Raw genomic sequence first — 27,009 nt, 5'->3', positions numbered from 1 at the left:
AAGGGACTGTCTGATCCACACTTAGCCACTGGGCCTACTGTATGCCTTTCCTCCTGTGCCTCTAATAAATAAGTTCATATAAAAAGTCTCCCACTGTGGTTGTCAGAATCAGATCGGCTTATTAGAAGCCATCCACAAAAATGGTATACCAGAGAAAATGGAATATTTCTGTGATGCTTCAAGCTCTAACCAAAACCTCCTTTGAGCCTACAACCACGGTAGATCTAAAATTCTTGGCCTGGAAAACTATTTTTTCTGGTGGCAGTTACATCAGCCAGATGGATTTTGGAATTACAGGCACTTTCATGCAAACCTCCCTATCTTTTATAAAGGCAGAGTTTCTCTGAAACTAATGCATTTTTTTCTGTCTAAGGTGGCATCTGAAGCAAACTTAAGTCAGTCAATACATTTACCAGTATTTTTGCCAGGTATTAAAGCAGGGGTGAATATGTTTTACATATATTGGATGTTCATTGCTAGGTCAGGTTCTGTCTTCATTGAACTAAACAGTCCAATCAGTTGTTTATTGCGTTTTCAAATCCAAAACTGGATAAAGCTTTTGCCAAAGTTGTTCTTCTAAATGGTTGACAGATACATTTCCTTTGTCTATAATTAAAGGAATTTGGCTTTACAGTCTAAACCTAAGGCTCATTCCACTAGAGCAATATCTACCTCTGCAGCTTTTTCTGGAAGATCTGATTGATGAAATATGTGCTGCCATGACTCAGTCCAAGGTCCATTCTTTTGTGTCTCATTGCAAACTGGTTGTACAATCAGGTTATATTCTTCTTTTTCCACCATCCTCAGGAACATCCTTCCTTTATGTTACTCAGAGTGACAGTTTGGAAATCTGTCCCAGGTGTTGAATCAGGTGAAAATAGATAACACTGGGTACAAAAATTATGTAGTTAGCATAATGATAGATACATGTTGTCTGATTTTCATCAAGTTCAACCTCCCTCCCTCCCTACTTCCTCCTTCATAAATTGACATCTATGACTTTGGGATGATTGGGAGGCTCAACGCCCTGTCTGTGAGCTTTCTTTTTATGACTGTTGTATTCCCTTTCCCACTTAATTTTTAGTTGCAACTTTTTTTTTTTCATATTTATACAGTATTGGATCATTTTATATTGGATGGGAGCAACATCAATCTGAACTGCTAGGGTGGGGGAGTCCAAGCCCTGGAACTGAAGAAGCTTAAGAGTCAGTGTCAAGGTTGGATCTGGTTGGATCCAGTAATCCATGTGCTGAACTAGAGGAAAATCAATCAACATGGATCTGTCATTATAGTAAGTATATAACTCTTAATTTTATTTCAGTATTGGTGGGTAGAAATGGAAAAAAATATTTCCAGAATTAGTATAAGTAGTCAGCAGGGGCTCATAAAAGACAGGGTAAGCAGTCATAACATACAGCATTGTTCACTAATATGTCATGGATGTGTAGGGACTTCTTTAGTGTCTATGTTTATATATTTACAGTAAGGCTTTGGATTCCTTTTATGTGGAAGGTCATAGAGAAGTCTGGCGTAGATGGCATAATTCTCCCTGTGGTCCGATGGTTTCTAATGATCAAATTTCCATTGCCACCACCTCACTCATTGGTGCAAAGGATGGATTCCCAATGGTGACCCAGGTGACTGGCTCAGTTAGCAGCCCTAGCCCTGGAGGAGCTCTGCAGGGAGAAGTGAAGGGACATGATTCGCTCACTTCTCTTGGGTGAGGAGTTCCATACACTTGGGAGCACACTGGATGGTACTGACTTCCCGGTTGAGACCAGGGTACTCACTACACATGTCTCAGGAGTGAGGCCAGGCTGCTTAGTGGGAATGCTGCTTACATAAGTGAGGGGATAGCCTGTGTTGGCAGCCCATTGCACGCCATCCCCCTATACCTGCTTACGAACTACTACTGATGGCTGTTTGAGTGGTTTCTCCTGGTCGACCATCACCAGGTGAAATGGATATTTCTGTCAGTGCCAGAGACCAGAGACGTGTAGATTTTTTTGTCATATGGCATAAGAGTATGAGAAAGCCCAAGGTGCATGGGGCAAAGCTTGGTCTGTGACAGTGTGTGCTGCTCAGGCTGGTTATTGTTATTGGATACCCATTTGTGGCTATTGGGAGTCTTCCATCAGTTAAGGCTCCAACAGGGTCTGGTGCATTTTTTGGAGTCGGTGCCACTGTTGATTTATTCTGTAATATCGAAGGAGTATTACTGGGGATATTTCTCCAGGTCGTTTGATCTGTATTCATATGTAGGTCATTTAAAGGGATTGCAGGGACCAGATGTTGTAAGAGCAAAGGTGGGTAGATATTAGATTGCTTCTGTAGGCTGTTACGATCTTGAAGGAACACAGGATATTGGCAACATAGCGCTGTTGAATGCTGCTAAGAAGCCCTTTTCTGAGATTTGTTATACAGGGGAGGATTCCTTACTGCAGATGTGATGTTCTGCATTTTCTCTCACATTCCACCAGATCTGCAGTAGGGAAAAAATCTTACTCCCTCAATTCAAATCCAGGTACTCTTTTACATCAGCAGCCTCTACTAAAAACTTCACTGCTATTCAAACAGTATATGTAGATTTATGACATACTCCCAAGAAGTGAGCACCACTGTATAACACTAAAAGAGGAAAACTTAACAAAAGAGCAGACCTTCTCCTAGGATCGCAACGGTTCAAACTCCCACATGAAATTATTATTGCTCCTTTAACCTCAGAACTAATTAAGGCATACTCCCACGTACAACATAAGAAACTTGAACCACTCAAGCTGTAAAACACAACTCTCACACAACAAGCTATATCTCTCTTACCATGTTTTCTGAGTTGTCAGGTCCAAACTGTGGAAGTCCCTCCCACCGGAAGTTAAAGACTCATCCTCTTAGTCCAAGTTCTGTTCTTTTCTAAAAGTCACATTTTGTTAATCGAGCAGAATGTGCCTGTTACCTTCCCCTCATGTCACGTCACTTAATTCTACTTTAAGTCTTCTTAACTGAAATCCAATCACTTTTCATATCTTTTACTTTTCTCAAATGTTTTGTACATGTTGTAACTTAATACATTGGATTCACTAGGTATCCAAAGCATTAATCTACCATTGCTCTGTTGTATGTCTGGTCAAATACTGACCCAAGCCTGAGACTGAAATTGGTCAAATGTGGTCACTACTCTATGCCTGTGAACAAATTCAAGTAAATCGTAACTGCTGGCTGGGAGTATTCTGTTTTTTATGTTTGTTCATGTTGAATTATTTTTTTGAATATAATAATAATAATGGTTGAAAAATGTTTTACACAGTACTGTTAAATTAAAAAAAGAATGCAGGCTGTTAACATAGTGCTGTTGTGGGCTGCTAACAAGCCACTTTCTGAGATTTCTAATACTGAGGGTGTCCTTATTGCAGCTGTGACGATCGGCATTGTACTTTACAGTAATGGAGCAGTAACATACACTGTTTTTAAATAATTCTTGAAAGCTACATTTGTCATGGTAATGTGAAATTCTTCTTTGCATTTTATCAGACAGAACAACAGCATAGTGCCATTCTGTGATTAGAAGTACTTTTCTGAAATCAGACTGTGCTTCTCTGACGTGAGCTAGCTTTTGTGACATTAGCATTCCAACTGGAGCCGTTACATTTTCCATTGGATGTTGTAGTATGGGAGAAGTAACATAGCTGATCAATTAAAAAAAAAAAACATTGGACACAAACATTGTTAGCAGCATAGTGCTGTTGGAGTAGAGATGGAACATATAGAGCATGATGTTACATTTAATGTTCTCTGGAAACATTTATCGGTCTGCTATCGATTTAAAAAAAAATAGCTCAGGTCACTGACAGCAGAGCTCCATTATACATTGAGAATTTTTGCTTGAGGTACATTATGGAGACATGGTGGAACCAGCTGAAGTTATGACATTTTGCTTTGCACATTTTAGTAACACAGGTACCTGGAGAAGATTGAATAATGAAATGATGATAACCCTTTAAGATTTCTGTGTGTTTTCTGTTTTTACATCTTGCTGTCTATATTTACACTGTGCTTATTGCATTTTTCAAATAGTAAGTATAAGTGCAACTTACAGATTGTTGGCAGCAAAATGAAGTTTTGGGGATTTGTCCCCTTCAGTAATTATGCCCTTAATTTGTACCTACAGTTTTTTTCTGTTTTTTTTTTTTTTTTTTTTTTTTTTTTTTAAAGACAGCAATGTACTTAAATAAATTGTTGCTTTTGAGATACCAAAGGCATATAGTTATACTGTAAACAAAGATTATGTGGCAACTTTTCATGGTTAAAATATACAAGGATGAAACAAGAAAAATGCATACGTTGTCACCTAGGTTATTTATCAGTATATACATAGGTTCCGCATAGAAGTTTTTTACCTCAAGGTTTAGTTTACTGCTGACTTGGCAAAGCAGAAGCAGTTGGACGTTTGACCTGAGATGGGCTTTGATCTCTCCAGATATTAGCAGGCTTTTCCAGAGTTTTGGTCTAAGGGCTGAAAATGCATTTTCAGATTTATGAAATGTATCTGGAGTTATTGGCTTGTGGCATCGTTGTTTAAGGATCTGAGATTATTGGTTGAGTAAGAGAAAATAAGTCTGCTGGAAAGTTATAGATTTTTTAGATTAAGGATTTTTTTATGTGCTTTAGAGAAGCCGAAAGAAGAAGAGGAGAAGATTAGGTTTCCTTCTTAATGGGAGAGAGTTTATACAGGAGAGGAGATACTGTGGTGTACTGTAGGTGATAATAGGAGGATGAAAGTGCATATGTGCTATGATAAGGTTTGAAGGACAGAAAGTTTTTTTTTATTTGTGTATGTTAGGAGTAGAAGCTTGTCTTCTATCTGTGGTTATGATATCCTCTTATCTGTGGCCATTCTTCTCTGATGTGAAAAAAAATGGTAGCCAGATAGTGTTCCCTTTATTTTTACTTAAAAATCATGTCTGTATCCCCCTGCAAAAATATTTAAAGGAGCTGGCATATTTGAAATCATTGTTACAGCTGAAAGAGGATGGAAGTTTGTGGATTGTTTCCAGTCTTGAGGATGTGCGTTATGTAATGTAATTTATTTCCCTTGTGCTAAAGATTTGACTTGGCGACACAAAAAGAAAGTTTTATTAAGTGTCTTTGAAGGTCATGAAGGATGAAATAATGTCAAGGTGAAGATCAATGCAGGACTAAATTTTTAGTACAAAGTTTTCAGTTGTTTTAGTGGAGATAAGCTTTGAGGTTGATGAAATTGTGAGGGGCAGAGGACCCAAGACTTAGCCCTGAGGTACACCTGATGCGATAGCGTTGGATACTAATTTAGGTTTTTCAGTTTTGATATGAAAAGTTCACTCTGCAAGGAAGTTATAGAACTTGGAAGACGGTGCAGAAGTGGAGTTTCAATACGTTGTAAATGCTTATATCTTATGAAGATAGTAAACAGAGCATGTATTAGATAATCCTGATCAACATTAATAATAAAGCTATCTGCTGTTGATGGGAAGGCAACAAGGGTGCTTCTTCCCTTGAAGAATCCTAAAGTTTGATCATGTGCTGCTTTTTCATACATATTATTCTAGATGGGAGGGTAAAAAATTGGTTTGAAACTTGAGTGTTTAGGAACTTGCACAATAGCTGTATTTTTCTAGGCTGCAGGAAGCATTCAAGAGGCATTATAGAGCTTACAAAGAAATATCAGTTCTCCTGGGTGATAACCGCACAGGTACTTAATTTCACCCCTCAACATAATCCACAAGACAGGTAGATAACAAAATTAAGGACTTTACCTAGGAAAGCTGGAAACTTCAGCGAGAGTTTCCTCAGTCACTTTTGAGAAACATGGCTAGGCTTAAAAAGGCATGGTCGGGTTATTAACCTAGTAATTACCAGTGAACCTATGAGAGGCAGCATGCTGGTATAAAGAAGTAAAGCTCTAACTTAAACGTTCAAAAATTGTGTTATTGTGCTACTGCTACTATTGTGTTGTAAATCATTGTTCTACTTGGGCCTGCACTGAAAATGGGCTCAACTTGGCCCAGTGGACCTTCCCAGAAAACAAAATAAATAACTATGGCCCACACAGTTAGTGGCACAGGTGTTTGAGGCTAGTGCAGTGAGGGTCTCAAGAGGAGGAAAGTTGGATTCACTGGCAGCTGTGAAGGCTCAATGGTTCAAGGACATCTGTTAAACTTAACATAAAAGCCTACATACATACATTGTTTCATTGTGCTTTTTATACCCATGTAAATGTTTAATTTTTTTTATGTTAACTTTTACTTGCATACTGTTTGGTTCTGTAAATTATTTGAAGTATTTTATCTCCTTTGAAAATTAGTATTTGAGCTTTTTATATATTATCAAGTTTAAAGACTTTGATACATTAAAATCTGTTAAACCTTATATGTTAATCTACTTGATGGCTATGTCTGTTGTTTCATTAAGGAGGGGGAGGTATGTTAATTGCTGCCCTTACTTTCAGTGGTACTTTGCAATGAGTAATAGTGGCGTCCTCCTCTTCTAAGGACTTTCTCAGCACAAAGTTCATATATTGTCTGGCTTCCCAATTTGGAGGTTATGACATGATGTTATGCAGTGATATTGCAGAAATAAGCGAATCAGCACTTCACAGTTCTTTTCTGCTTCTTGTACATTTAGGATCTTTGTCCTAACATCACATGACAGCTTCCAATGTTTGATGTAAAAGAAATTGAAGACTTCAAAGTGTGCACTCTCCAAATTACCAGACAAAATCCACTCTCTATCAACAGGAGGAATATGACATTTAATGCCACAAAATGTCAGTACCTCATTCCAGCTACCCAAAATAGATAGTGTTGAAAGCTTGAGACTGATCTCACAGTTAAAAAAGGTGCAAGTGATAGAGGGTAGTCTTCAGGAATCGGTACAATGGTTGCTTGTAGAATTCCAGCATGAGCCAGGCTTACTGAAGGAACTCCATCATGCACACAGATATGGAGGAACTGGTGCCCTGCCTACACCCCTACTTTTGTCTGTCACTGCGGAGGTGATCCTCTACCAGAAGCCTGAAGATTTGGCTTAACCATCTCAGACCTTGGCTGTCCATTCTTCACAACAAGACCTAATTTTTCCTAGACCTGGGAATTATGTGACACACTTTCCTTAATGCCCTACCTCATGACAGGCAAACACAATAGGTAAGTTTCCTCTTTAAGCCTTAACCCCACTCAAAGTGGCAGACTTTATTTATTGGCATTTGTTGACCAGGAAAGTCCACTGATCATTGGACCCATTTTCAGTGGAGGCCTGGGGAGAAAAGCTCCACATTTAACAATACAACAAAACTTATACAGTTAGCTTACAGATCTGGGAGATAGGGCTCCGCAGTTTTAAAACAAAAACAAAACAAGTGAGTACTACAGAAAAGTACACAGTTGCAAAGCAGATGTTACATACATTATTCAGCAAGCTTCAAAATTGCAGTTAAAAAACTACAACACAGAAATTATATATTTTGTGATGGACAAATAGTAAAGTCTTCTAGTACTTGTCAAGGTGAAATGAGAGATGTTACGAGGTAGGGTTCTTGTTTAGTCGGTTATCTGTTTAAGGGGGTTGCATTGTATATTAGCTGTGCTGCTTGGGTTTTGTAACAAGTAGGTTTTTAGTGCAGTTTTAAAGGGCTTTGGGGAGTCTAGCTGGGTAATGCTGGAGGGGAAGGGTATTCCATAGTTTGGCTATGTTGTATAAATATGGGGATTGTCCTGCTCTCCTGTTGGGTTTGCCTGCATTTAATACAGTTTTCTCAGAAGAACGGAGGGATCGAGTAGGGATATATGTCTGTAAGATGGATTGGAGAGCGGGGCAGCTATCTGGTTGAAACATTAATTTATGGGCCATAGAGATTTGAGTGAATTGGAGGTAGTGGTGGAATCCTAACTAGGATAGGTTTGAGAGAGCAATACAGTGGTGTGAGCGGTTGGGCAAGTTTGATGCAAATTTTACTATTTTATAGTAGCATTGTTGTAGCTTACTACTAAGTAAGGTATGGAGGTTGGTGAAAATGGAGCTATCATACATAAGGGGTGGAATGAGCAAAGTGTTTGCTAGTTTGTTCCTAGTTTGCTTATCAAGGTAGTTTATGCCGGTATAATTTGCCTAGTTTGAAATGGGTCTTCTTTATCATGTTCAATATGTTGTTCAAAGGAAAGTTTGTTGTCGATAGTAATTCTTACTAGTTTTGTGAATTGTACCTGTTTGATTATTGTTTTGTTATGGGAGAGAATTTTGAATTCTGTAGTTGGAGGTTTTGATGAGAATAATAACAGTTTAGTTTTTTTTTTTTTTGGGGGGGGGGGGGGTGTTAAGCATTAATTGAGAGTCATTCAGCCAGTGTTCTATAGAGAAGAAAGCATCTTGGGTTATTTTTTTGGAGGTTGGTGAAATCATGTGAAGATGAGATGATAGTTGAATCATCTGCATACTGAATTAGTATGCTCTCCTGGGAGGCTTTATGTAGATCATTAATGAAACTGTTAAAAAGTATTGGTCCTAATATGGATCCTTGTCAGACACCTGTGTTACTAAGAAATCAGTTAGTTGGTTTTGCCATCTGACTGATTGTTGTCTGTTGTTTAGGTAGGAGGAAAACCAGGTTATTACAGTATGGGAGCAGCCAAGTTTCTGTAGGTGTTGTAAAAGCTTAGTGTGAGAAACAGTGTTGAAAGCTTTTGAAAGGTCAAGCAGGAGTACAGAAGTGGATAAGCCAGTGACAAGAGCTTTGTTCATTATGTCAGTAAAGGAAAGTAGGGCTGAGATAGTACTATGGCCCAGGCATAATCCATGCTGAGTGGCAGATAAGGTGTTGTTTTTGACGAGGTGATTTAGTAGTTGGGTTTGAATGCATTTTTCTAGTATTTTTGATAGTAGGGAGAGGATGGAGATGGGGCGGTAGTTTGAGAGATCGTAGGGATTACCACCTTTGTGAAGAGGGGTAATTATGGATTTTTTCCCCTAGTAGGGGGACATATGATTCACTAATGGAGCGATTGATAAGAGTGCTGACTGGATAGGCAATCGCCTTGGCTGCTAGTTGTAAGTATTCTGGTGATAGGTTATCGGCTGAGAGTGAGCAGGGTTGTAATTTGGTTAGAAATCTTTGAATAAAAGATGTAGGCACGGGTTGGAAAGAAAAAGACTTGAGCACCTTTATCACTGCAGGAGGCACAGTGTTCTTCCTGTGCTCATTTGTTTCCACATATATGCTAATTGTAAAAACTACTTTCGCAGGTTGTTGGTGCCAAACTCATGTCGTTCCTTACCTATTCAGTGCTGCTTACATCATCTCTTAATGTGTTGGACTTTAGTAAGCTGGAACCACCTTTCCTTCCTCCCTTTAGGGTGGGTGAGCAGAAAGTGGCCATTCCCTCTACCACCGCCCCCCCCCCCCAATCTGCTCAGCTCCTTTATTGTATAGGCCAGTACTCGAGCTTGATCTATGTAGGTCACAGTCATGGCTTTATCTCTCTGTGCAACAGAGACATGCTCATTTCTTTATCTTCTATGAAGGCTGATTGCACAAGGTCGTTTCGGATTAAGGTGACATTGTGTCCAGGCATCCCAAGGCAGATTTATATGGGATCTGTTTTGTCATTAATAGGTCCCAGAAACTGCAACATCTTACCACACTGCCACTTGGGAAAACTGTCTAGTTAAATGACATGCTCAGAGTCTCACAATAGCCACACATAGGCTGAGGGAATCAAAAGCTTGAAACTTTTCATGTGGGAGGTCACTTTCTATTGGCTTCAGTCATTATGTCCTCATAGACCTTCTCCTAGTATTAGAATCATGTCACCAGGCTCTGAAGTGGTGGAATATTTTAGCAAACACCAGTGTAGGATTACCCTGCTTAATTCAAGTGTATCACAAGTTCTGATAATGCTTGCTTTGCAAGACACACAAGGCTCCTGGAAGGAGCCGCATTTAAACCTACCCTGCATTTCCTGAATTAGAAGTTGAGGCACAAAACTTTCCTTCTCTTGTTAGATAATGAGCATGTGTGCAAACAAGATAATTCTTCATAATGTTTTATGTCTTTTCCTTCTTGGGATTTGAACTTCATCAGTTGCAGGCTTTGACTTTCTTCTCTTCAGTCTGGCTATTCTAGCAGATGTAAAGTTCATGTCATGGAAGACTTTCTGGTGGCCATTAACTGCAACTGTATGGCTTCAAGTTTGAAATGATTTGGTTGCAAGAAGTCCTACTTTCGCTGTTTTTCAAAGATTGATTGTTTCTCAGGACCAGTGTATGTGTCCATCTGACTATGTTTTAGTAGATATATATAAAAGTAGTGCAACCACCTCTGTTTTCTTTCCTTGGTACCAAGTATCCAAGAAATGAGGAAATCCTTCACGTCATTGATGTATATCATCATCTGTGGTTTTATTTGAAGAAGGTACAAAAGTTAAGGAACTTGGACAGTATTTGTATCTCATTGGCCTCATGTAAGGATGACTTGCCTATAGCAAAGCAAACTCTGTCCAAATGGATTTTCTGCAGCATCATTTTTAGCCATGTGGTGGTGGTCTGTCCCTTCACCAGTGTGGTCAAAGGCAATTTCACCAGATTTGTGACTAGTTCCACAGCCTTTTTCAAGATTGTTTCCATTATGAAGGATTTGTGCACTAGCTACTTGACTGGTGGTTTACACTTTCCTCAAGCCATTACTGCTTGTTCTTTCCAGAGTCATGCATCATTTGCCATCATGGTGCTTCAGAACTCTATGGGCGTCTGAGAACCTGGGAGGTGTTGTTATGTTGTTTGGGCTGCTTCCCAACTTTACCAGTTAAAGAGGGGTTTCTTATCAGTTGATCATTTTTGGGGCCATATACAGTGTGTACTTGTCACCCTTCCATCATTTGTCTTTGGTGGATGAATACTTCTGGCAAGCACTGATTCCATCTTTTAGGGTATTCAAAAAGATCAATAACATTGTGATACTGCACTAAGTAACACAGTTGTGGCGAGTACAATGCGACACCATGATGGTTTGCTGTATATGAAGTGTGTGCTGGAAAAAAGGCTGCATATTAAATTATCACAATAGTAGCAATGTCTCTATGTCCATTATGGGGTAGCCATGTGATTGACGTGAGAAGCAAAATGAGGTGGCAAGCCTAATGCTATGTGCATTCACATGTGCAGCGAAGTGCCTCGTTAATGCAACACAGGTACGGTGAGCAGGCAGGAGCGGCCTTACGTCAACTGGTGCCCTAGGCAAAACAGCTCCATGAGGCCCCCACCACACTATCTGGTGCCCCCATCTTGGTCTGCCTACATCAAAAAATACTGGAAAAGCACCCCTGCTAGAACGGCACCCTAGGCAACCACCTAGTTGGCCTATGCCTAAAGCCGGCTATGTGAGCAGGCCACAGAGGGTCAGCCCAATGAACGGCCAACTCAGTTCATCAAATAAATGTGGAGAAAGGAAAAGGTAGAAGAGCCAGAAATAGGGCAAGAGCAGCAAGCAAGTAAAGAAATATATGCAAGGGTAGCATAAAGGCAAGATGGGTGGGAGGAAGGAAATTTTTTAACTGGGACAGGCACTTACTTTCCCCTTTTTATTAAGAAGGGTAGTGGGGAAAGGTAACAGAGACCATGGGAAGGGAGGATGGAGGAAAAAGAGACTGTAGAACAGACACATGCAATATGCAAAGACAGGTGGAATGGATACACAAGGGGACAACAGTGGAGAAATGCAAACAGAGGGTGGACGTGTTAGGGAGGACTGGATACCACTAGAAGGGGAACACCATGATGGGGGATAAGCAAGTGATATAGGGGGGCCTTTCTGACTGCCCCAGAAGAGAACGTGTCCAGATTAGTCATTTCTGTGGCTGACATCATAGGTAGGGCCTGCCTCTGGAGACCTAGTATGTGGAATGGGACTGTCTTGTGACTTTGTTAGCTGTACAGGGAGATGCTTTAGGGTCCCAGCTGCCAGTTCACCTCAGTCATGACCAGCTGCCATCAGGTAACACAGGAAGATTCCTCTGGCCCAGTGTCAAAGGAGACATCTCCACTCCCATTCATTTTTGATGGTCACAGAGGCCACCAGAGAGCCCCTCCAGGTCACCTTCCAGAGATAGACCTTTGTCTCCCTGAAGAGAGGCAACTAAGTTGTCTGGTACATGCCCAGGTTGCCCCCTTTGCATCATATTCTGCAATACAGCAGAACATTTAGAGAGTGAACAAAAAGGAAAAGAGAAAAAAACTGTAGCACATAAGCACACCTATGTATGGCAGTCTGCTATTTTTTATGATAGTTATGTATGTGCTACATTCATCCTTCCACCTGTAGAATCTGTCACTTTTCCTTAGCAGGCCACTCATCTTAGTGCAATCTCCTCCAGCTGCTTTAAAGTGTGCAACAGACAATTTTTTTCCTGTCAACAGATGGTAAGGATAGCAAAATATAAAATTAAAAAAAAATACTGTGCAACCTATATACACAGTGCTTACTATACAATGCTGTCCCCCATATCCTGTCTGCCATTGCTTGAGTATGTCAAGATGGTGCCTTCACATGTCATCATACTTAGCACTGCTCAGTGCCAGTGGCATCCATCTCCACCCTGTAAGTTGATAACAGGCATCAGATTTATTCAAGGGGCCATCATAGTATCTCTGCAGACACTCCCTATGATTGCTGTGCAGCAAGAAGAAAAAGGTCTTTCCCACCTGGGGTAGCCAAGAGATGACCTTGCTGAAATCAGCTCCTGAAAAGGCCATTTCCACTCTGCAGGCTAGAATGAGGAGGAAAGTGGTAACCAATATCTCTCAAATGTCCCAAACTGACTTCTATTTTTTGTCTGTTCCTCTTGATCTCTACTAAAAAAGGTGACACTTGGAAAGGTAGTGAATTACACTTAATAAGTAATGATAATAATTAAGAGTTGGACTTCTTTTAATTCAGAAAATGTATATTAATTCACATTCTGTTATTTTGTCAGTGTCTCAAGTTAATAGTACTAATATTTTAAGTGTCCCTGATTGTTTCTGGATTTGTCGTTGATTATGTTGAGATTTGTCCTTGACTGGTTGAGAGCTGTGATGATAACCTGCGCATGGCCACATATTATGGATACCATGCGATGCACATCATTGGGCAGCAAGGCCACATGTTGCAAAGTTTCATGAGAGCTGTCAGGAAGTGCTATGAGCTTTGCAGTATTTTTTGTATGAACGTACTATGTGCATGGCAGGTATGAGCATGGTAGCACTGACTGACTGAGATTGCATTGCTTTAGAGCAGCTGTTCAGAAACAGTTGTGCTACAGTATCTCATTACTGTAATCATTGTATTACAGGGTCTGTTTCAGCTCAATAAAACTGTTGTCACCATATTGCAAGAGACTGTTATGATGAGCATCTTAAGAGTAGGAACACAGTAAATAACAGTGCTTTATTGCAATATATGCATACTGACAAGCAGACAAGGCAACTTGCAGTGGACCTTAGAACTAGAGTGGGCACATGAGCAGGAGAGGCCTTAGGTCAACTGGTGCCCTAGGCAAAAGGGCTGCACAGTGCCCCACTACCACCAGCTGGTTCCCCCATCCTGGTCTACCTACACCAAATAAATACTGGAATGGCACCCACACTAGAGCGGTGCGCTAGGCAACCGCCTAGTTGGCCTATACCTAAGGCTGACTATGCACACTAGTATGTGAAAGTAGCAGTAACAGATACTGAGGAGTGTGGGGGGTAACAGCACAAGTGCATTAGATTTATCCTCACAGGAGGGGAGCAGAAGGGCAAGGCAGCTTTCTGTCCTCTGGGTGGAGGTAGTGTTTGCTCATTCAAGGAAGAGAGCACAAGAGCAGGACAGATTACTGTCTTGCTGTGAGGGAGGGAGGATCACCCTGCAGAAAAGAGAAAAAAAGAGTAGGACAGATGCTATTCTGTTATGGGAGGCTAACCCTGACAAAGGAGAGAGCACAAAGCATATTCACACAAACTGCAAGGGAAATGAGGCCTCCTGTACATAGGTCTCACCATGTGTAATACGCTTAGCGCTGCAGGATGTAGACATGGGTAACATGGTAGGATTTCAGTAGTGACAGCAGATTAGCAGACAAGTATGTGGCCAAAACGTTGAGGTGGGAGACAGTGATGTGACACACAGGGATGTGTTTCAGGCAGCCTTATACACACACACTGATCCACTTGTATCCCCCTAGTCAAATGCTGAAAAGGCCTCATAACAAAGATGTCAGCATTACAAAAACTTTTGTGTCCACTTGGATAGGCATTCATCCTCTTCATTTCATGCATGGGTGGGACATGCCTGCTAGCCCCTTGTGTGGTGTCGCTGCACACATGGTGCTAGTCAATAATGTCCTGGTCACAGTGGTGATGGTATGTCAGCCTCTGGTAGGCAGTCTGTGACTTAGAGGGCAACAGTGCACCGTACTATGGACATGATTACTTAAAGTGGCTACTAAGATATGTTTGTGCTAATGCTGACACTATTCTTAGCATCATAACAGGTATGAAGATCCAGTACACCTGAAAATCCTGGTGAGTAGAATAGATGGTCACCATGACTCCTTGTGCTAAATTTTTATTTCTGAATCTTTCCAGTAGGTTTGATTTTTTTTATTTACATATAAAGTAGCTATCATTACCAGAATGGCGATCATTTGCTTATGGTGGTTATAACAGTATTTCTCCTGTATAATGACAGCACTACAAATATCTCTGAATCAACCCCCTTTCCCCTCCCCTGGCATACCACTACTCATTGTACAGTTTTGAGTAATGCTGTGCACTGTTTCTGAATACTCCCTTCACTCTTTCCAGGTCTGCATGTTAAGTTAGGTGAGGTGTATGGGTCTGATCATTTGTTCCGTTGAGGGTCATGAGAACATAATGTGCATTGGCAGAGGGGTGAGTATGTCCTTGTGTATGGAAAAGAAGTGCATCCTTAGAGAAGATCTTCAGAAGAGAAAATAAACAAAAGTTACCTACTGCAGAGGGCCATTTCAAAGATCATCTGGTAAGACTGCATAGTCACATATCTGTTGAACAATGATGCATTTCTTTCTCATTTATTTTTCTGTTTTGTGTTATATTTATTTTTTCTTGTTTTGCTGTAGAGATTGGTACAGATAAAGCTTGTTATCGGGATATGTCTTCGTTCCCAGAAACAAAAGCAGAAAAGTATGCCAACAGGAGTAAAGGCAAAAAGTTCCTCCAATACAATCGCCGGCAACTCAGCCGTATTTACCCCAAAGGTCAGAGGCTGGACTCTTCTAACTATGATCCTTTGCCCATGTGGATCTGTGGCAGTCAGCTGGCTGCACTCAACTTTCAGACACCAGGTATGCTTGTGCTGCAAATTTTGGGTTAACAAGTTGGCATTTTCAGCATCCTGTATCCAAACTGAACAATACTGTTGTTACTACTACATGCTTGTTATCATGAGTACTTTTGGGAACATAATGTGGAATCAAGAAAGCTTAAAATATTTTTAATTAATTAGATTACCTCTGTTGCCTTGTTCTTGCTCTTATATGTTTTTTGATTACTTGTTGCATTTAGCAGGTAATGTAAAATAAAAAATAAAGGAGTTTTGCTTTTGTAGGGCCTGTTAGTAATTTATTATTTCCTGTGTTTAACTGGCCACTATCTTTCCTGTTACTAAACAGCTTGGTCACCTGCTATTAGCAGCATTTGTCTTCTGTTATTTTCCTCTTAATAACCCCCTCTTAGCCACAGTGGGTCTTTGGGGTCCTGTGGTCCCACTAAAGCATACACCAGCTTTTGTTTTCTCCAGCTATACCTGGAAGTAATTTGTTTTCTGTGCCTCCCCAAATGTTACTTGTGCAACAGTAGTACATGAGGATATCCATAAGGCACTCTGCACCCATGCCAGAGTAAAGGTGCATCCTCATGTTAGTGCTGTTATTTCTGTATTGGAAGTTTTGGTCAACCTTACCCAGTCAGCTCAGGAATCAACAAAACGTTTAATCAGTCCTATTCATTACCAAACAGTAATTATTGTTCTCTTCTTGGCTGTCTTTATCTTGTTTTATGCCAGTTATATCAGTCATTTATGGTGTGGTAACTAAGTAAACACAAAACACCACTTCAACATGAAAAACTAAGTAAGCAACTTAAGAAAAAAACGTGAAGTAAGAACAAATAAATGACTGCAAACACCAAAATGTATAGTTTAGGGCTTTCATTCGATTTATTTGCACAAACTTCTTCAGAACTCTAACAGCAACATTCAACAGTCATTCATTTAAATAAACTTCAGTTAATTGAATAATTAACCAATTCTACATCAATCAAAAAATCTTTAAAAAAACAGTACATTACCACTACTTAATAGTAGTGTTTATCATTTAAAAGATATTTTACATTTAAAGTACCATTTAAGCCAGGAAAATCTTCAGCATTTAAAAATACCTGCCATCCAAGCTCCTTAATTTCGAAGGCAGTATTAAAATCAAAAACAAATGGTGTCATATTGACATAATTTAATACAAAAAAGACAAATTTCTTAAAGTCTAAACATTCTATAGCGTGCTTGGCCAAAGCATTATTCACATCTTTGTTTCTGATGGCCAAGCGATGTTCATATATCCTTTTGTATAAAACCCTAACAGTTTTGACTACATAAAAATTGTGGCAGGTAGTACAAAAAGCTAGATAGTACTATGCCACAACTTTTGCAATTAAATCTACCTTTACTGGTTACCAATTTTTAAATGTGAGGAAAATAAATATTTTTAGAAGAATCAATGTATCTACATTGCTTACGGTTATAACAACGGTATGTACCTACAGATCCCTTGCATGAAACTGGAGAGTAATATTCACCTATCTCCAAAATAGATTTATCACTAGCCAGTTGGTTTAGACTTTGATTTCTATTTTCTGGTAATTACTTTTTTGGCAGCCACCAGAATTAAACTAAATAATGCATTACGTTTAGGCAATTCAGATCCTGTGTCCCAGCTCAAAAGAATCATTTGCTTAGTTAAACTTGTTTCCTCACCCATTATTTCTGACAAAGTACCATGTAGGGAAATTTTAATAGTCTGCAAACTCATTACCCATTCCTTAAATTCCTCTCTCTAACAGATAAGTGGAAAAGCTGCAGTGTTACATTATTTCATTAACCTGCATTTTTATCTTAGTTTATATTGGTGCATGATCTAAAATAGTTTAGATGTGTCAAAGCTTTCAGTGAAATGCAGTTCTTTTGAAATATAATTTCTGTCTAGTCTAGCCCAGATGTTCTTCGTGTTTCACTGTTGCAGTCATCACATTTGGGTTATCTGCTTGCAGTAGCCCTCAGTCAGCCTGATTAACAAAGTCTTGGGTCCTGCATCAGTTGCTGTCTCTTCTTCCATGACATCAGGTCGTCAGGGGTATAGAACATGCATCCGACGCTATTACATCAGTCTTTCTTGCCGTGCAGTGCCCGAAGCAGAAGCAGTTCGCAAGTGCTGGTTGGCCGACTGCTGAAATTTTCGTTTTCAAATTTCAGAACCGAAGTCTTCAACTAAAAGCTAAGTACCTCATTGGGGAAACTTTTTCTTGCTCTTAACAGATGTCAGTAAAAGTAAATAATTGCATTACTTGTGGAAAGCAAATACCTCATAAAGATTTTCATTCGTACTGTATTCCTTGCCTAGGCCCTGACCACGTCGTACCTCGCTGTCAGTTTTGTGCCTTATTTAAATCACGAACTATCCGTCGTCCATATATTTTTGCTTCTAAATATTTTGGTGGTCGGTTCAATTATCCTGATATGTCTTCGGTAAGCCATCCGACTACCGACATTCCGAAAAAATGCAAAGATAAAGACAGAGACAGGCCACCTAGGTCCAAAGCTGCCGATGACGCTTCTCCTAAGCCAGTCACCAGTTCGCCGGTACTCAGTGAGGTGCTTTCGCAGCCCCTGATGCCCACTACTTCAGATTCGCAGGCCTCTACTGAGACCCATTCGGAGTACGGTATGCCGAAAGATGCTTCAGCTGTGGAACCAGTGGATATCTACCTTGGATGGGTCTGGAGCCGCTGTGCAGGCACCAGCTTCTGAGGGTATATTCAGGCCTACTGACTTGTGTATTAAACTGACGCCATCTTCTTCAAGGCCTAAATCTCGAACCAACTGACGCCCAGACCGCATGGTCAGGCCTCTATGCCTAAAAAAAACAAATGATAAGAATGGCTGAAGACCTTATTACTTTAATTAGGGTAAGCCAACCTTCCCCCTCTAAGAGCCCTAGGACTGAGTTTGCTTATGATACTTCTGACCAGGATTCTGAATTTTCTGTTTCCTCTGATGACCAGGATTTACCCTTATCTACCTGTGAAGATTCTGATGCTGAGGACTCTGTTCCCTCCTCTTCTCCCTCAGAGGATTTCTCTTTTGGTGAAACATTGCATACTCTCAGGGAGCATTTTCGTTGGGAAAGTCAGGATTTCTCTGATTCTAAAAAGAGGCTTAGGGATTTCTTACTCCTGCCCCAGCACAGGCCTTTAGCCATACTTCCTGTACTAGACATTGTTGATGATGCCTTTTCGGAATCTAGCTTGGCCCCTGACTCTCTACCTCCTGCTCCCAGAAAACCTAATAGATATTATAAGGTCTCTGACTCTCACAAGTTCCTTTTTAAAAATCCTACTGTGAATCCTGAGACCATTTCACAGGGACCCAAGGGCATTAAATCTACTACTGCCAAAAATCCTACCCCCTCTGACAGAGACTCCAGGGCGCTGGACAGATGGGGTAAGAAGGTATACACTTCTGCAACTTTGGCCATTAGGGCCTTAAACTGCCAGTTTCATATGTTAAAGTATCAGCAGCACATTATTGGATTGCTTAAACAGAAAATGATGTTGATTCCTGATTGTGCTGAAAATAAGGATTTACAGGATTTACTGCATTCAGCTGAACAGGTGGGAAAACATACTTTGCAATGTGATTTTGATTCACTAGAGGCATCTTGCAGGGCTGCTGTAACTGGGTCTGTACTTAGAAGGCATGCTTGGCTTAAGGAGCAGTACTTGCCAGATCATGTTAAAGTGAAATTACTGGATGCTTCCTTAAACCAGGACCACAACAAGGCAGAAGAAGTTCTTAAAAAGATGGAAGAAAAAGCTAAATCCATGCAAACTGTTAAAGATATTTTACAGGTACAACCTCCAAGGTTTAGTAGGCATTGGCCTTCCAAGAACTGGTCCTTTCCTGCCTCTTCCAGACCTTCTCAGTCCAAACCCAGATCCAGCAGAGCTCCCAGGCTTCAGTCCCATGGTACGCACAGGACTAAGCAGTGGGGGAGCCTCCACTTCCAAATCTGGGAGTAATAAAACTCCCCCCTATGGTAAACTGTATCAATGACTTCTGCTTAAAACTTTCAAGCACTTCTCAATTGACTGCCCCTTTGGGGGGAAAGATTGCTCTTCATGCCAAGAACTGAGAACTCATTACCCAGGACAAATGGGTTTTAAATATTGTGTCCCAGGAATACAGATTTCACTTCCACACGTTACAAACACCAGGCGGGTGGCCAGATCTACCCCCAAATCAGTGGGCAGAGGCCCAAAAGTAAGTACTTTCTCTCTTAAGCATGGAGGCTATTCAGTTGGTACCAGAAGAGGAAAAGGGACAAGGTTTCTACTCGAGACTTTTCCTGGTACCCAGAAAAGACAATTCATGGCGTCCTATCCTGGACCTGTATACTCTAAACACCTTTTTGGTGATTCCAAAATTCAAGATGCTGACTCTTCACCAGTTGCTCCCTATGCCAGGCAAAGACGCCTGGTTGGCAACACTAGATTTAAAGGAAGCATACCTGCACATCCCAAACAGGGAATCTTGCGGACGATGCCTATGCTTCAAAGCAGGCAACATGCACTATCAGTTCTCTGCACTGCCCTTTGTCTTATCTACTGCGCCCAGGGTATTCACAAAATGCCTAGCTCCAGTCATTGCATTTTGCAGGCAAAGAAATATTCAAATATACCCATACCTGGACGATTGTCTTATTCAGGCAGAAAGCCAGGACATACTTTTGAATCATCTGGCCTTTGTACAAAGGGTACTAACTTGTCTGGGGTACACCATAAACGAAAATAAATCACACCTGGTACCCTGTCAACAAATTATATTCCTGGGAACAAGCTTGAATACAACTTCCCAGATGGCTTTCATCATGCCGGAGAAACAAATTAATTTGACAACCTACTTCAAACAAGTGGCCACAAAAACCCTGCTATTTGCAAGACAAATAAGACAAGCTTTGGGGTTCATGGCCTCCTGCATTCTTCTAATTCCATATGCAAGACTGCATATGAGGAAACTACAGTGGTATCTAAAAAGCCTATGGTGTCAACATTCTCAGGATCTAAAAGCAATGATTCTTATCATACCTTGAATACGCCTTAGAGTTCCTTTGATGGGCAAAGGCCTGCCACCAAAACAAGGGACTACCATTCACACTATCCCCTGCCACCCAAACCCTTACAGACGCATCAGACTATGCATGGGGGGCTCACCTGGCGGGGAAGTGCATTCAGGGCAACTGGAATCCAAGTCAAATGCACCTGCATATCAATCAAAAAGAACTGTTAGCTGTACAGAATGCTCTGACAGCCTTCAAGGACCACATTCTTCCAGGGCAATTAATGGTAAAGACAGACAAACACCACTGTTATGTGGTACATAAGCAGGGGGATACCCATTCTTACCCCCTCTGCAGACTAGCCATGGCATTGTGGAACACAGCTTTGAGCTACCAAGTGCATCTACAAGCTCAATTCCTGCCAAGAAAACTAAATACACTGGCAAACGGACTAAACAGAAACCTCATGGACCCACACGAGTGGAAACTGAAACCAAGGATTTTCAAAATGTTGACAAGCAATGGGGGAGCCCAGATGTAGACCTGTTTGCCTCCCCCAAGAACTATCAATTGGACAAGTTTTGCACAAGGACACCCCACAAACAAGCATGGAAAGTGGATGCCCTGTCCTTCACTTGGAAATACCCATCAGTTTATGCCTTTCCTCCTCTGCCTGTGCTCTTGAAAGTGCTACTAAAGATCAAACAAGACAAACCAAGGACGATTTTGATTGCACCAAACTGGCCACGTCAACACTGGTACCCCCTCTTGTGCAGTGTGTCACTGTTGGCCCCATGGTACCTGCTTCAGACTCCTCCCCTCTTGTCTCAGCAGGAGAACCAGATCCTGCACCCTCAGCTTCAAACTCTGAACCTAACAGCCTGGCTAATTTCCTAATCTCTCCTTTACCATCCCTCAGCAAACCAGTGATGGATATCATTTTAGAGGCAAGGAGGCCTAGTACTAGAAAATCTTAGGTTGAAAAATGGAAAAGATTCTGTGCTTGGAAACAATCTCAAGGGACAAGCAAAGCAATGCCCAATTTACCTCAGATTTTACAATACTTAACTGAGATGCTTCACATGGGCCTGTCTTTTTCCTCAATCAAAATTCACACTTCAGCCATTTCAGCTCATTATAACACAGAACCTCTCCTCTTCTCTTATCCACTGCTCAAGCAGTTCCTCAGAGGGGCCAAAAATTTGAGACCACCCAGGAGAGCTCCAACTCCAGCCCTGGGACCTTAACTTTGTATTGGAGAAACTCACTCTACCTCCTTTCGAGCCAGCTGCTACTGCAGATTAAAAATTTCTTTCTTGGAAAACTGCTTTCCTTTTAGCAATCACTTTAGCTAGAAGGGTATCTGAATTACAGGCCCTTATGGCAGTGGAGCCTTTCATCATCTTTCATGTGGACAGGGTGTCCCTCAGAACCAATCCCTCCTTCATGCCCAAGGTGGTATCCAGTGTGGCTTTTAATCAGTCCATCCATTTTCCAACCTTCTTTCCTAATCCACATAACAAAGGGGAACAGATACTGCATTCCTTAGATGTGCATAGACAACTTAGATTCTACTTGGACAGGACTAAACCTCAAAGGAAATCTGAACAACTGCTGGTGGCATTTGCTGCAGGGACAGAGGGGAAGGCTATTTCAAAGCAAACAATTTCTAAATGGATAGGCCATTGCATTCATTTCTGCTACAAGCACCATGGAAAACCTGTCCCACAGGGGATCAGACCCCACTCAACCAGGGCTGCATCTACCTCTACAGTCTTTCTCAGAGGCGTCCCTACCAGGGACATTCTAAAAGCTGCTACCTGGAGTTCTGTATATACTTTCACCAAGCATTACCATTTGCCAATTTTCTCAAAGTCCAGAGCTGGCTTTGCCACTGCAGTCTTGCAGGGCCTTTTAGCTGGTCCTAATGATATCTGAATTCTTCCACCCATCCTTAGCTTTGGGAATCTACCCAAATGTGATGACTGCAACAGTGAAACACGAAGAACATGGTACAGTTGTGTACACTTACCATAAATGTAGAAGCTCTATGTATTCACTGTTGCAGTCCTGGTTACCCTCCCTCCAGCCCACTGATGTCTTTTGGCTATACCTTTACTCTCCTTTACTACGCTTAAAATCTTTTTGGTGTATTTGCTTTTTTGTTGGAGGTATAACCTTGTATTTTTATATATTTAATTGCTTCCCATTAAGGGGGCATCTGACATCTGGGGCAAGAAAAACTGATGTAAAGGCGTCGGCTGCATGTTTTATACCCCTGACGACCTGACGTCATGGAAGAAGAGACAGCAACTGACGCAGGGCCCAAGACTTGGTTAATCAGGCTGACTGAGGGCTTCTGCAAGCAGATAACCCAAATGTGATGACTGCAGCATTGAATACACTCGAACATCTACATTTATGGTAAGTGTGCACAATTGTACTTTGTTGTACATGGGAGATATATAAATTCTGTTAAGGTCATACTGCTGAATTCACATCTTCCATACCACGTATTTTCATAAATTTCTTAAGAAATCTATCCTCTTTTGTTGTATTTTCCCTTCTGTGTCCTCCAGATTACATCATCACTGTTGCAAATCAAGTTCCATTTCCCATGTATAAGTAATATTCCCTTTCAAAAGCTGTATGTTTCCCAATTTTTTTAAGCTCCATAGTAGCATTTTTAGTGGAATATAAGTACATGCCAATGTAATCCACCTTCCTTGCCAGTAGTTCCTTGCTACCACAAGTACACCATTATTATGTTATTTTCCCTCTTCTGTAACTATAGGAGCTCCTCCAGCAATTAATTACTCCTGTTTTCCTTTGTATTTGATATTCTCCTGAATATCAATCCTGAAATCCTCTCTTTGCCAAGTTCACATGCTCATTTCTTTCCAGATGCGTCTCCTGCAGCATTATTTGCAGTCCTCACTTCTTCATATTTCAATACCCTTTTCTTTTTGTCTATACCTTTAAGGCCATTTATGTTCCAAAATAGTATGGATTGTATAGCCATTATGTTAAGAATTTATTGTTTCTACCTAGCTTTTTTGAATGTGTATTTCCAGCTTATGTGTTACATGTACACACTAATGTTTGGCAGGCTTAACTTTTATACAGTTTTTTTTGTCATATGCATTTGAACTTATGTCACATTTTTCAAGACTTTTTTGTTTAATGAAAACCCACAAGTAAAAAAAAACAAAATGCATTTTGAAGAGAGACAGAAAACTATGTACATCTTCAAAAAAATGAAGTTTAACCCTCCTGATAAAAACAATTGCCCCAACTTGACAGCTGCACTCCCAGGCATTACCTAACCTAAAATTAAGGTTATCCATGCTAAAGCGCATGTTGCAGCCTGTGCTCCCATTTGCTGTTTTTTTTTGTCTCTCCCCCCCCCCCTTATGTGAAAAACAGCTTATATGCTTTCAGAAAATAATACATTTTAGCCGTAACTAAAAGTGCACTGGCTGTTTTTAAATTAAACTAAATTATACATGGTTCTATTAATTGTACTGATGTATTAAGGCTGCTAGGGAAGTTATCACTTATTCACTTCCAATAGACTTATAGGTACGTACTAAGTTAGCTGACCTTGTGGACCATTGTAAGCATAGCCAATTTCTATATGAAAGATGAGAATCAAATCCATACCTTGTGACTGTGAGGAAAACACGTTAACCATTATACCAGCCCCAACACCTGCACAATTTCAAACTTCATTTTTTACCAAACTGCTTGCCCTTATACATTTAAATTTTGCATTTCCCTAAGCAAACAATGCTCAGAACTCTCAAGATTAATTGCTTGCATCTGCGGTCAGCTCATTTCCATGGAAACGTAAGCACAGAATGTACAACTACTTTATCTATAGACTTAACCCATTGAACATTTGCTAAAAGAAAAAGAAAACAGCTGTTATTGCATATGCAAGAAACTTGGCACTTCTCTTGGCATTTTTCATTATGTCTTACTTTTCAAGCCTACTTGCTTACAGAAAACACTGGGTTTAATCTATAAAAAAGTGCATTAATCCTGACAGTAACCTGTCCAAAACTAAGAGAAAACATCTTGCCTCTACATGTAGTATAATCAGTGCACTTTTACACCCCACCCAACAGTTCAGCATTACAGCACTTTAACTTAATCTTACTTTTGTCCAGCCTAATTCTTCTCTTTTTACATTGCAATGCCTGTATTTCTTAAGACTAAAAAGTATCTGTTTGCATTAACATCCTTGTCACATACAACAGTGAGTGAAAAGACTCAAGCTCACCCCCACACTTAAGATACCCCTGACTGCATACAATACAAATCTGCTTTAATATATAACATGCAGTTTATATAATGGGATTTTATATAAATACTAATAAGAAGAAATGTTTTTACTTACTTTTTATTCTAAAATTAATGAAATAAAGTGGGGGTATATGCTTTACAGTCCACCTACAAGTTTAAGAAAGTCAGAAAAAGTCCTGTCTTCCACAGCAACTTTTTCTTGCAAAGCGCGATTGCACAGATGTGACTGATGCTTTATAATTTCACATTTATTCACTAAGGTCACTGCTGCTAATCATCCTGTTCATCTCCCAACAATGGACTCTGGTTCAAGTTACTCCCAATTGTTCTAGTCAACTCCTGTGCTTTTTTCTGTCTCCAAGAATTTTCCTTCGGAACATTGGAAAAAGTTTCACTGGCGAAGTCTCTCTGAGCTTTGCCAGAAGAATGAGAAACAGAGTCCTCCCTCTGTTAAATGGCTCACTTTTTGCATTTTCTCTTTAGCCTCTTCTGCATCAGAAATGTAATTCCCCAATTTCTGGTATACATTTGCATCTCTCTTACCTGGAGTTCAGTGAATAATCATTTTTCACAAACACACTGCTCTCTCTAATTTTTAGTAATTTTCTCTTCTGACACAGTTTTGTCAGGATCAACTCTTTCTGCTGGTATGATCACCTTTACTAATACACGTCTTGGCTGTTTTGTCATGGTCAGGTTTTGAGCATACACTTGATAATGTCCTTTCATTTACAAATCCTGCTGTGGAATATCAGTCCAGTTGCTTATCTGAGCTTTCATAAAATTAACAGTCTGTTCCTTCCAGTTTCTGTGGTACACCAGGAAGTCTCAAGTTTTCTCTGCATGGTCTGTCCTCTGGCTCTACCATTTTTTTTGTAACAGCTCCTCTTCTGAAGTCTCATACTCAGCCAGCTGTTTCTTCATTTCAGCCTCTGATTTTTGCAGTTTTCTCAGTTTGTCTGAATGGCTAGTTAAAGCTTATATTTTCTTCACTTTTTGTTTGAGTTGTTATATACTGCTTCATTTATTTTAATCCTTTCTGAGTACATTTGATTTATTTTTTCTTCTAGTTTACTGGAAGCCTTGTCTTGCACCAAAGCTGGAGCTTGAATGTTTTTTTTTCTGAACAACTGCAGGATTCTTCCCAGGCAGTGTTTTCTCTTCACCTTTCTTGGTTGATTTTCTTTCAGATTCTCTAAATTTCTTCTTTGCTGGCCTCAAGGCTTTGTACTTACTAGCCAGTAACTGAATTTTACTATTTCTTATTTCTCAGTTTCCTTTTTCACAATGGAAGAGCTATATATATATATATATACACACACACACACACACACACACACACACACACACACACACACACACACACACACACACAGTGGATATAAAAAGTGTACACACACCTGTTAAAATGCCAGGTTTTTGTGATATAAAAAAATGAGACCACACTAAATCATTTCAAAACTTTTCCCACCTTTAATGTGACCTATAACATGTACAGTTCAATTGAAAAACAAAGAAAACTGTTAGGGGAAAAATATGAAAAATAAAAAATGTACAATAATCTCGTTGCATAAGTGTGCACACCCTCAAACTAATACTTTGTTGAAGCACCTTTTGCTTTAATTACCAACTAGAGGAGGAAACCGAGGATAAAATTTAATAAAGAGTTGACTGATTTTATCTTGGAGGGGAAGAGGGCAAGAGTCAAGTAGGATAAGTTGATCCTTCCAATAGAACAAGGAGGTTTAGGATTACGTGAGTTGAAGGGATATATTAGAGCTACACAGCTAAAGCTGTTATTCATAACAAAATCAGAATGCTACAGTTCAAAGTGGAAAGGGATGAAAATGAAGCAGAGGCAAAATTTAAGAAATAAGGAAATTGTGGGATTTTGGATGCAGATCCTTAAGGAGAGTAGCAACACTTTGTGTCTGTTTGTGTCTTTCGGCTTTTCCCGGTTAGGGGTCGCCACAGCGGAACTCCGGTCCGCTAATGATTGGTAGTGGATTTTTACGTACCAGGTTACCAGCCCTGACGCACAACCTTCAACAAAGGCATGCCGCATTCACGTATGCCTCCACACAGAAGACGCTCTAGCTGAGAATCGAACCGGACAACGTCTTGCTATGAGGCGACAATGCTACCGCAGCAACAGTAATACAGAATATTATATTCATAAAGTAGTAAAATGTATACTAAGCCAACATTTGAATGGAGAAAGGAGAGTCTGCTGTTCGGGATGATTGCAAATAGGGATATAGAGAATAGGCAAGAGGGGGCCAGAATTTAT

At 40.3% G+C, this 27,009-nt stretch overlaps 1 protein-coding gene across 1 annotated transcript in view; it reads left to right on the top strand.

The window, feature by feature from the left end:
• LOC122798415 (1-phosphatidylinositol 4,5-bisphosphate phosphodiesterase gamma-1-like) overlaps window positions 1-27,009 on the top strand; it is a 3,104,897-nt gene that overhangs the window by 2,804,288 nt on the left and 273,600 nt on the right. The window contains exon 26 of the mRNA XM_044067334.1: window positions 15,144-15,368. Within this exon, the coding sequence (XP_043923269.1) occupies window positions 15,144-15,368 (225 nt within the window). The remainder of the gene's footprint in view (window positions 1-15,143; window positions 15,369-27,009) is intronic.

This window comes from Protopterus annectens, chromosome 3.part1, assembly GCF_019279795.1.
Source record: "Protopterus annectens isolate FY-2018-M chromosome 3.part1, PAN1.0, whole genome shotgun sequence".
Lineage (NCBI taxonomy): Eukaryota > Metazoa > Chordata > Ceratodontiformes > Protopteridae > Protopterus > Protopterus annectens.
Note: the sequence above shows the minus strand (reverse complement) of the source record. Positions and strands in the feature narration are given on the sequence as shown.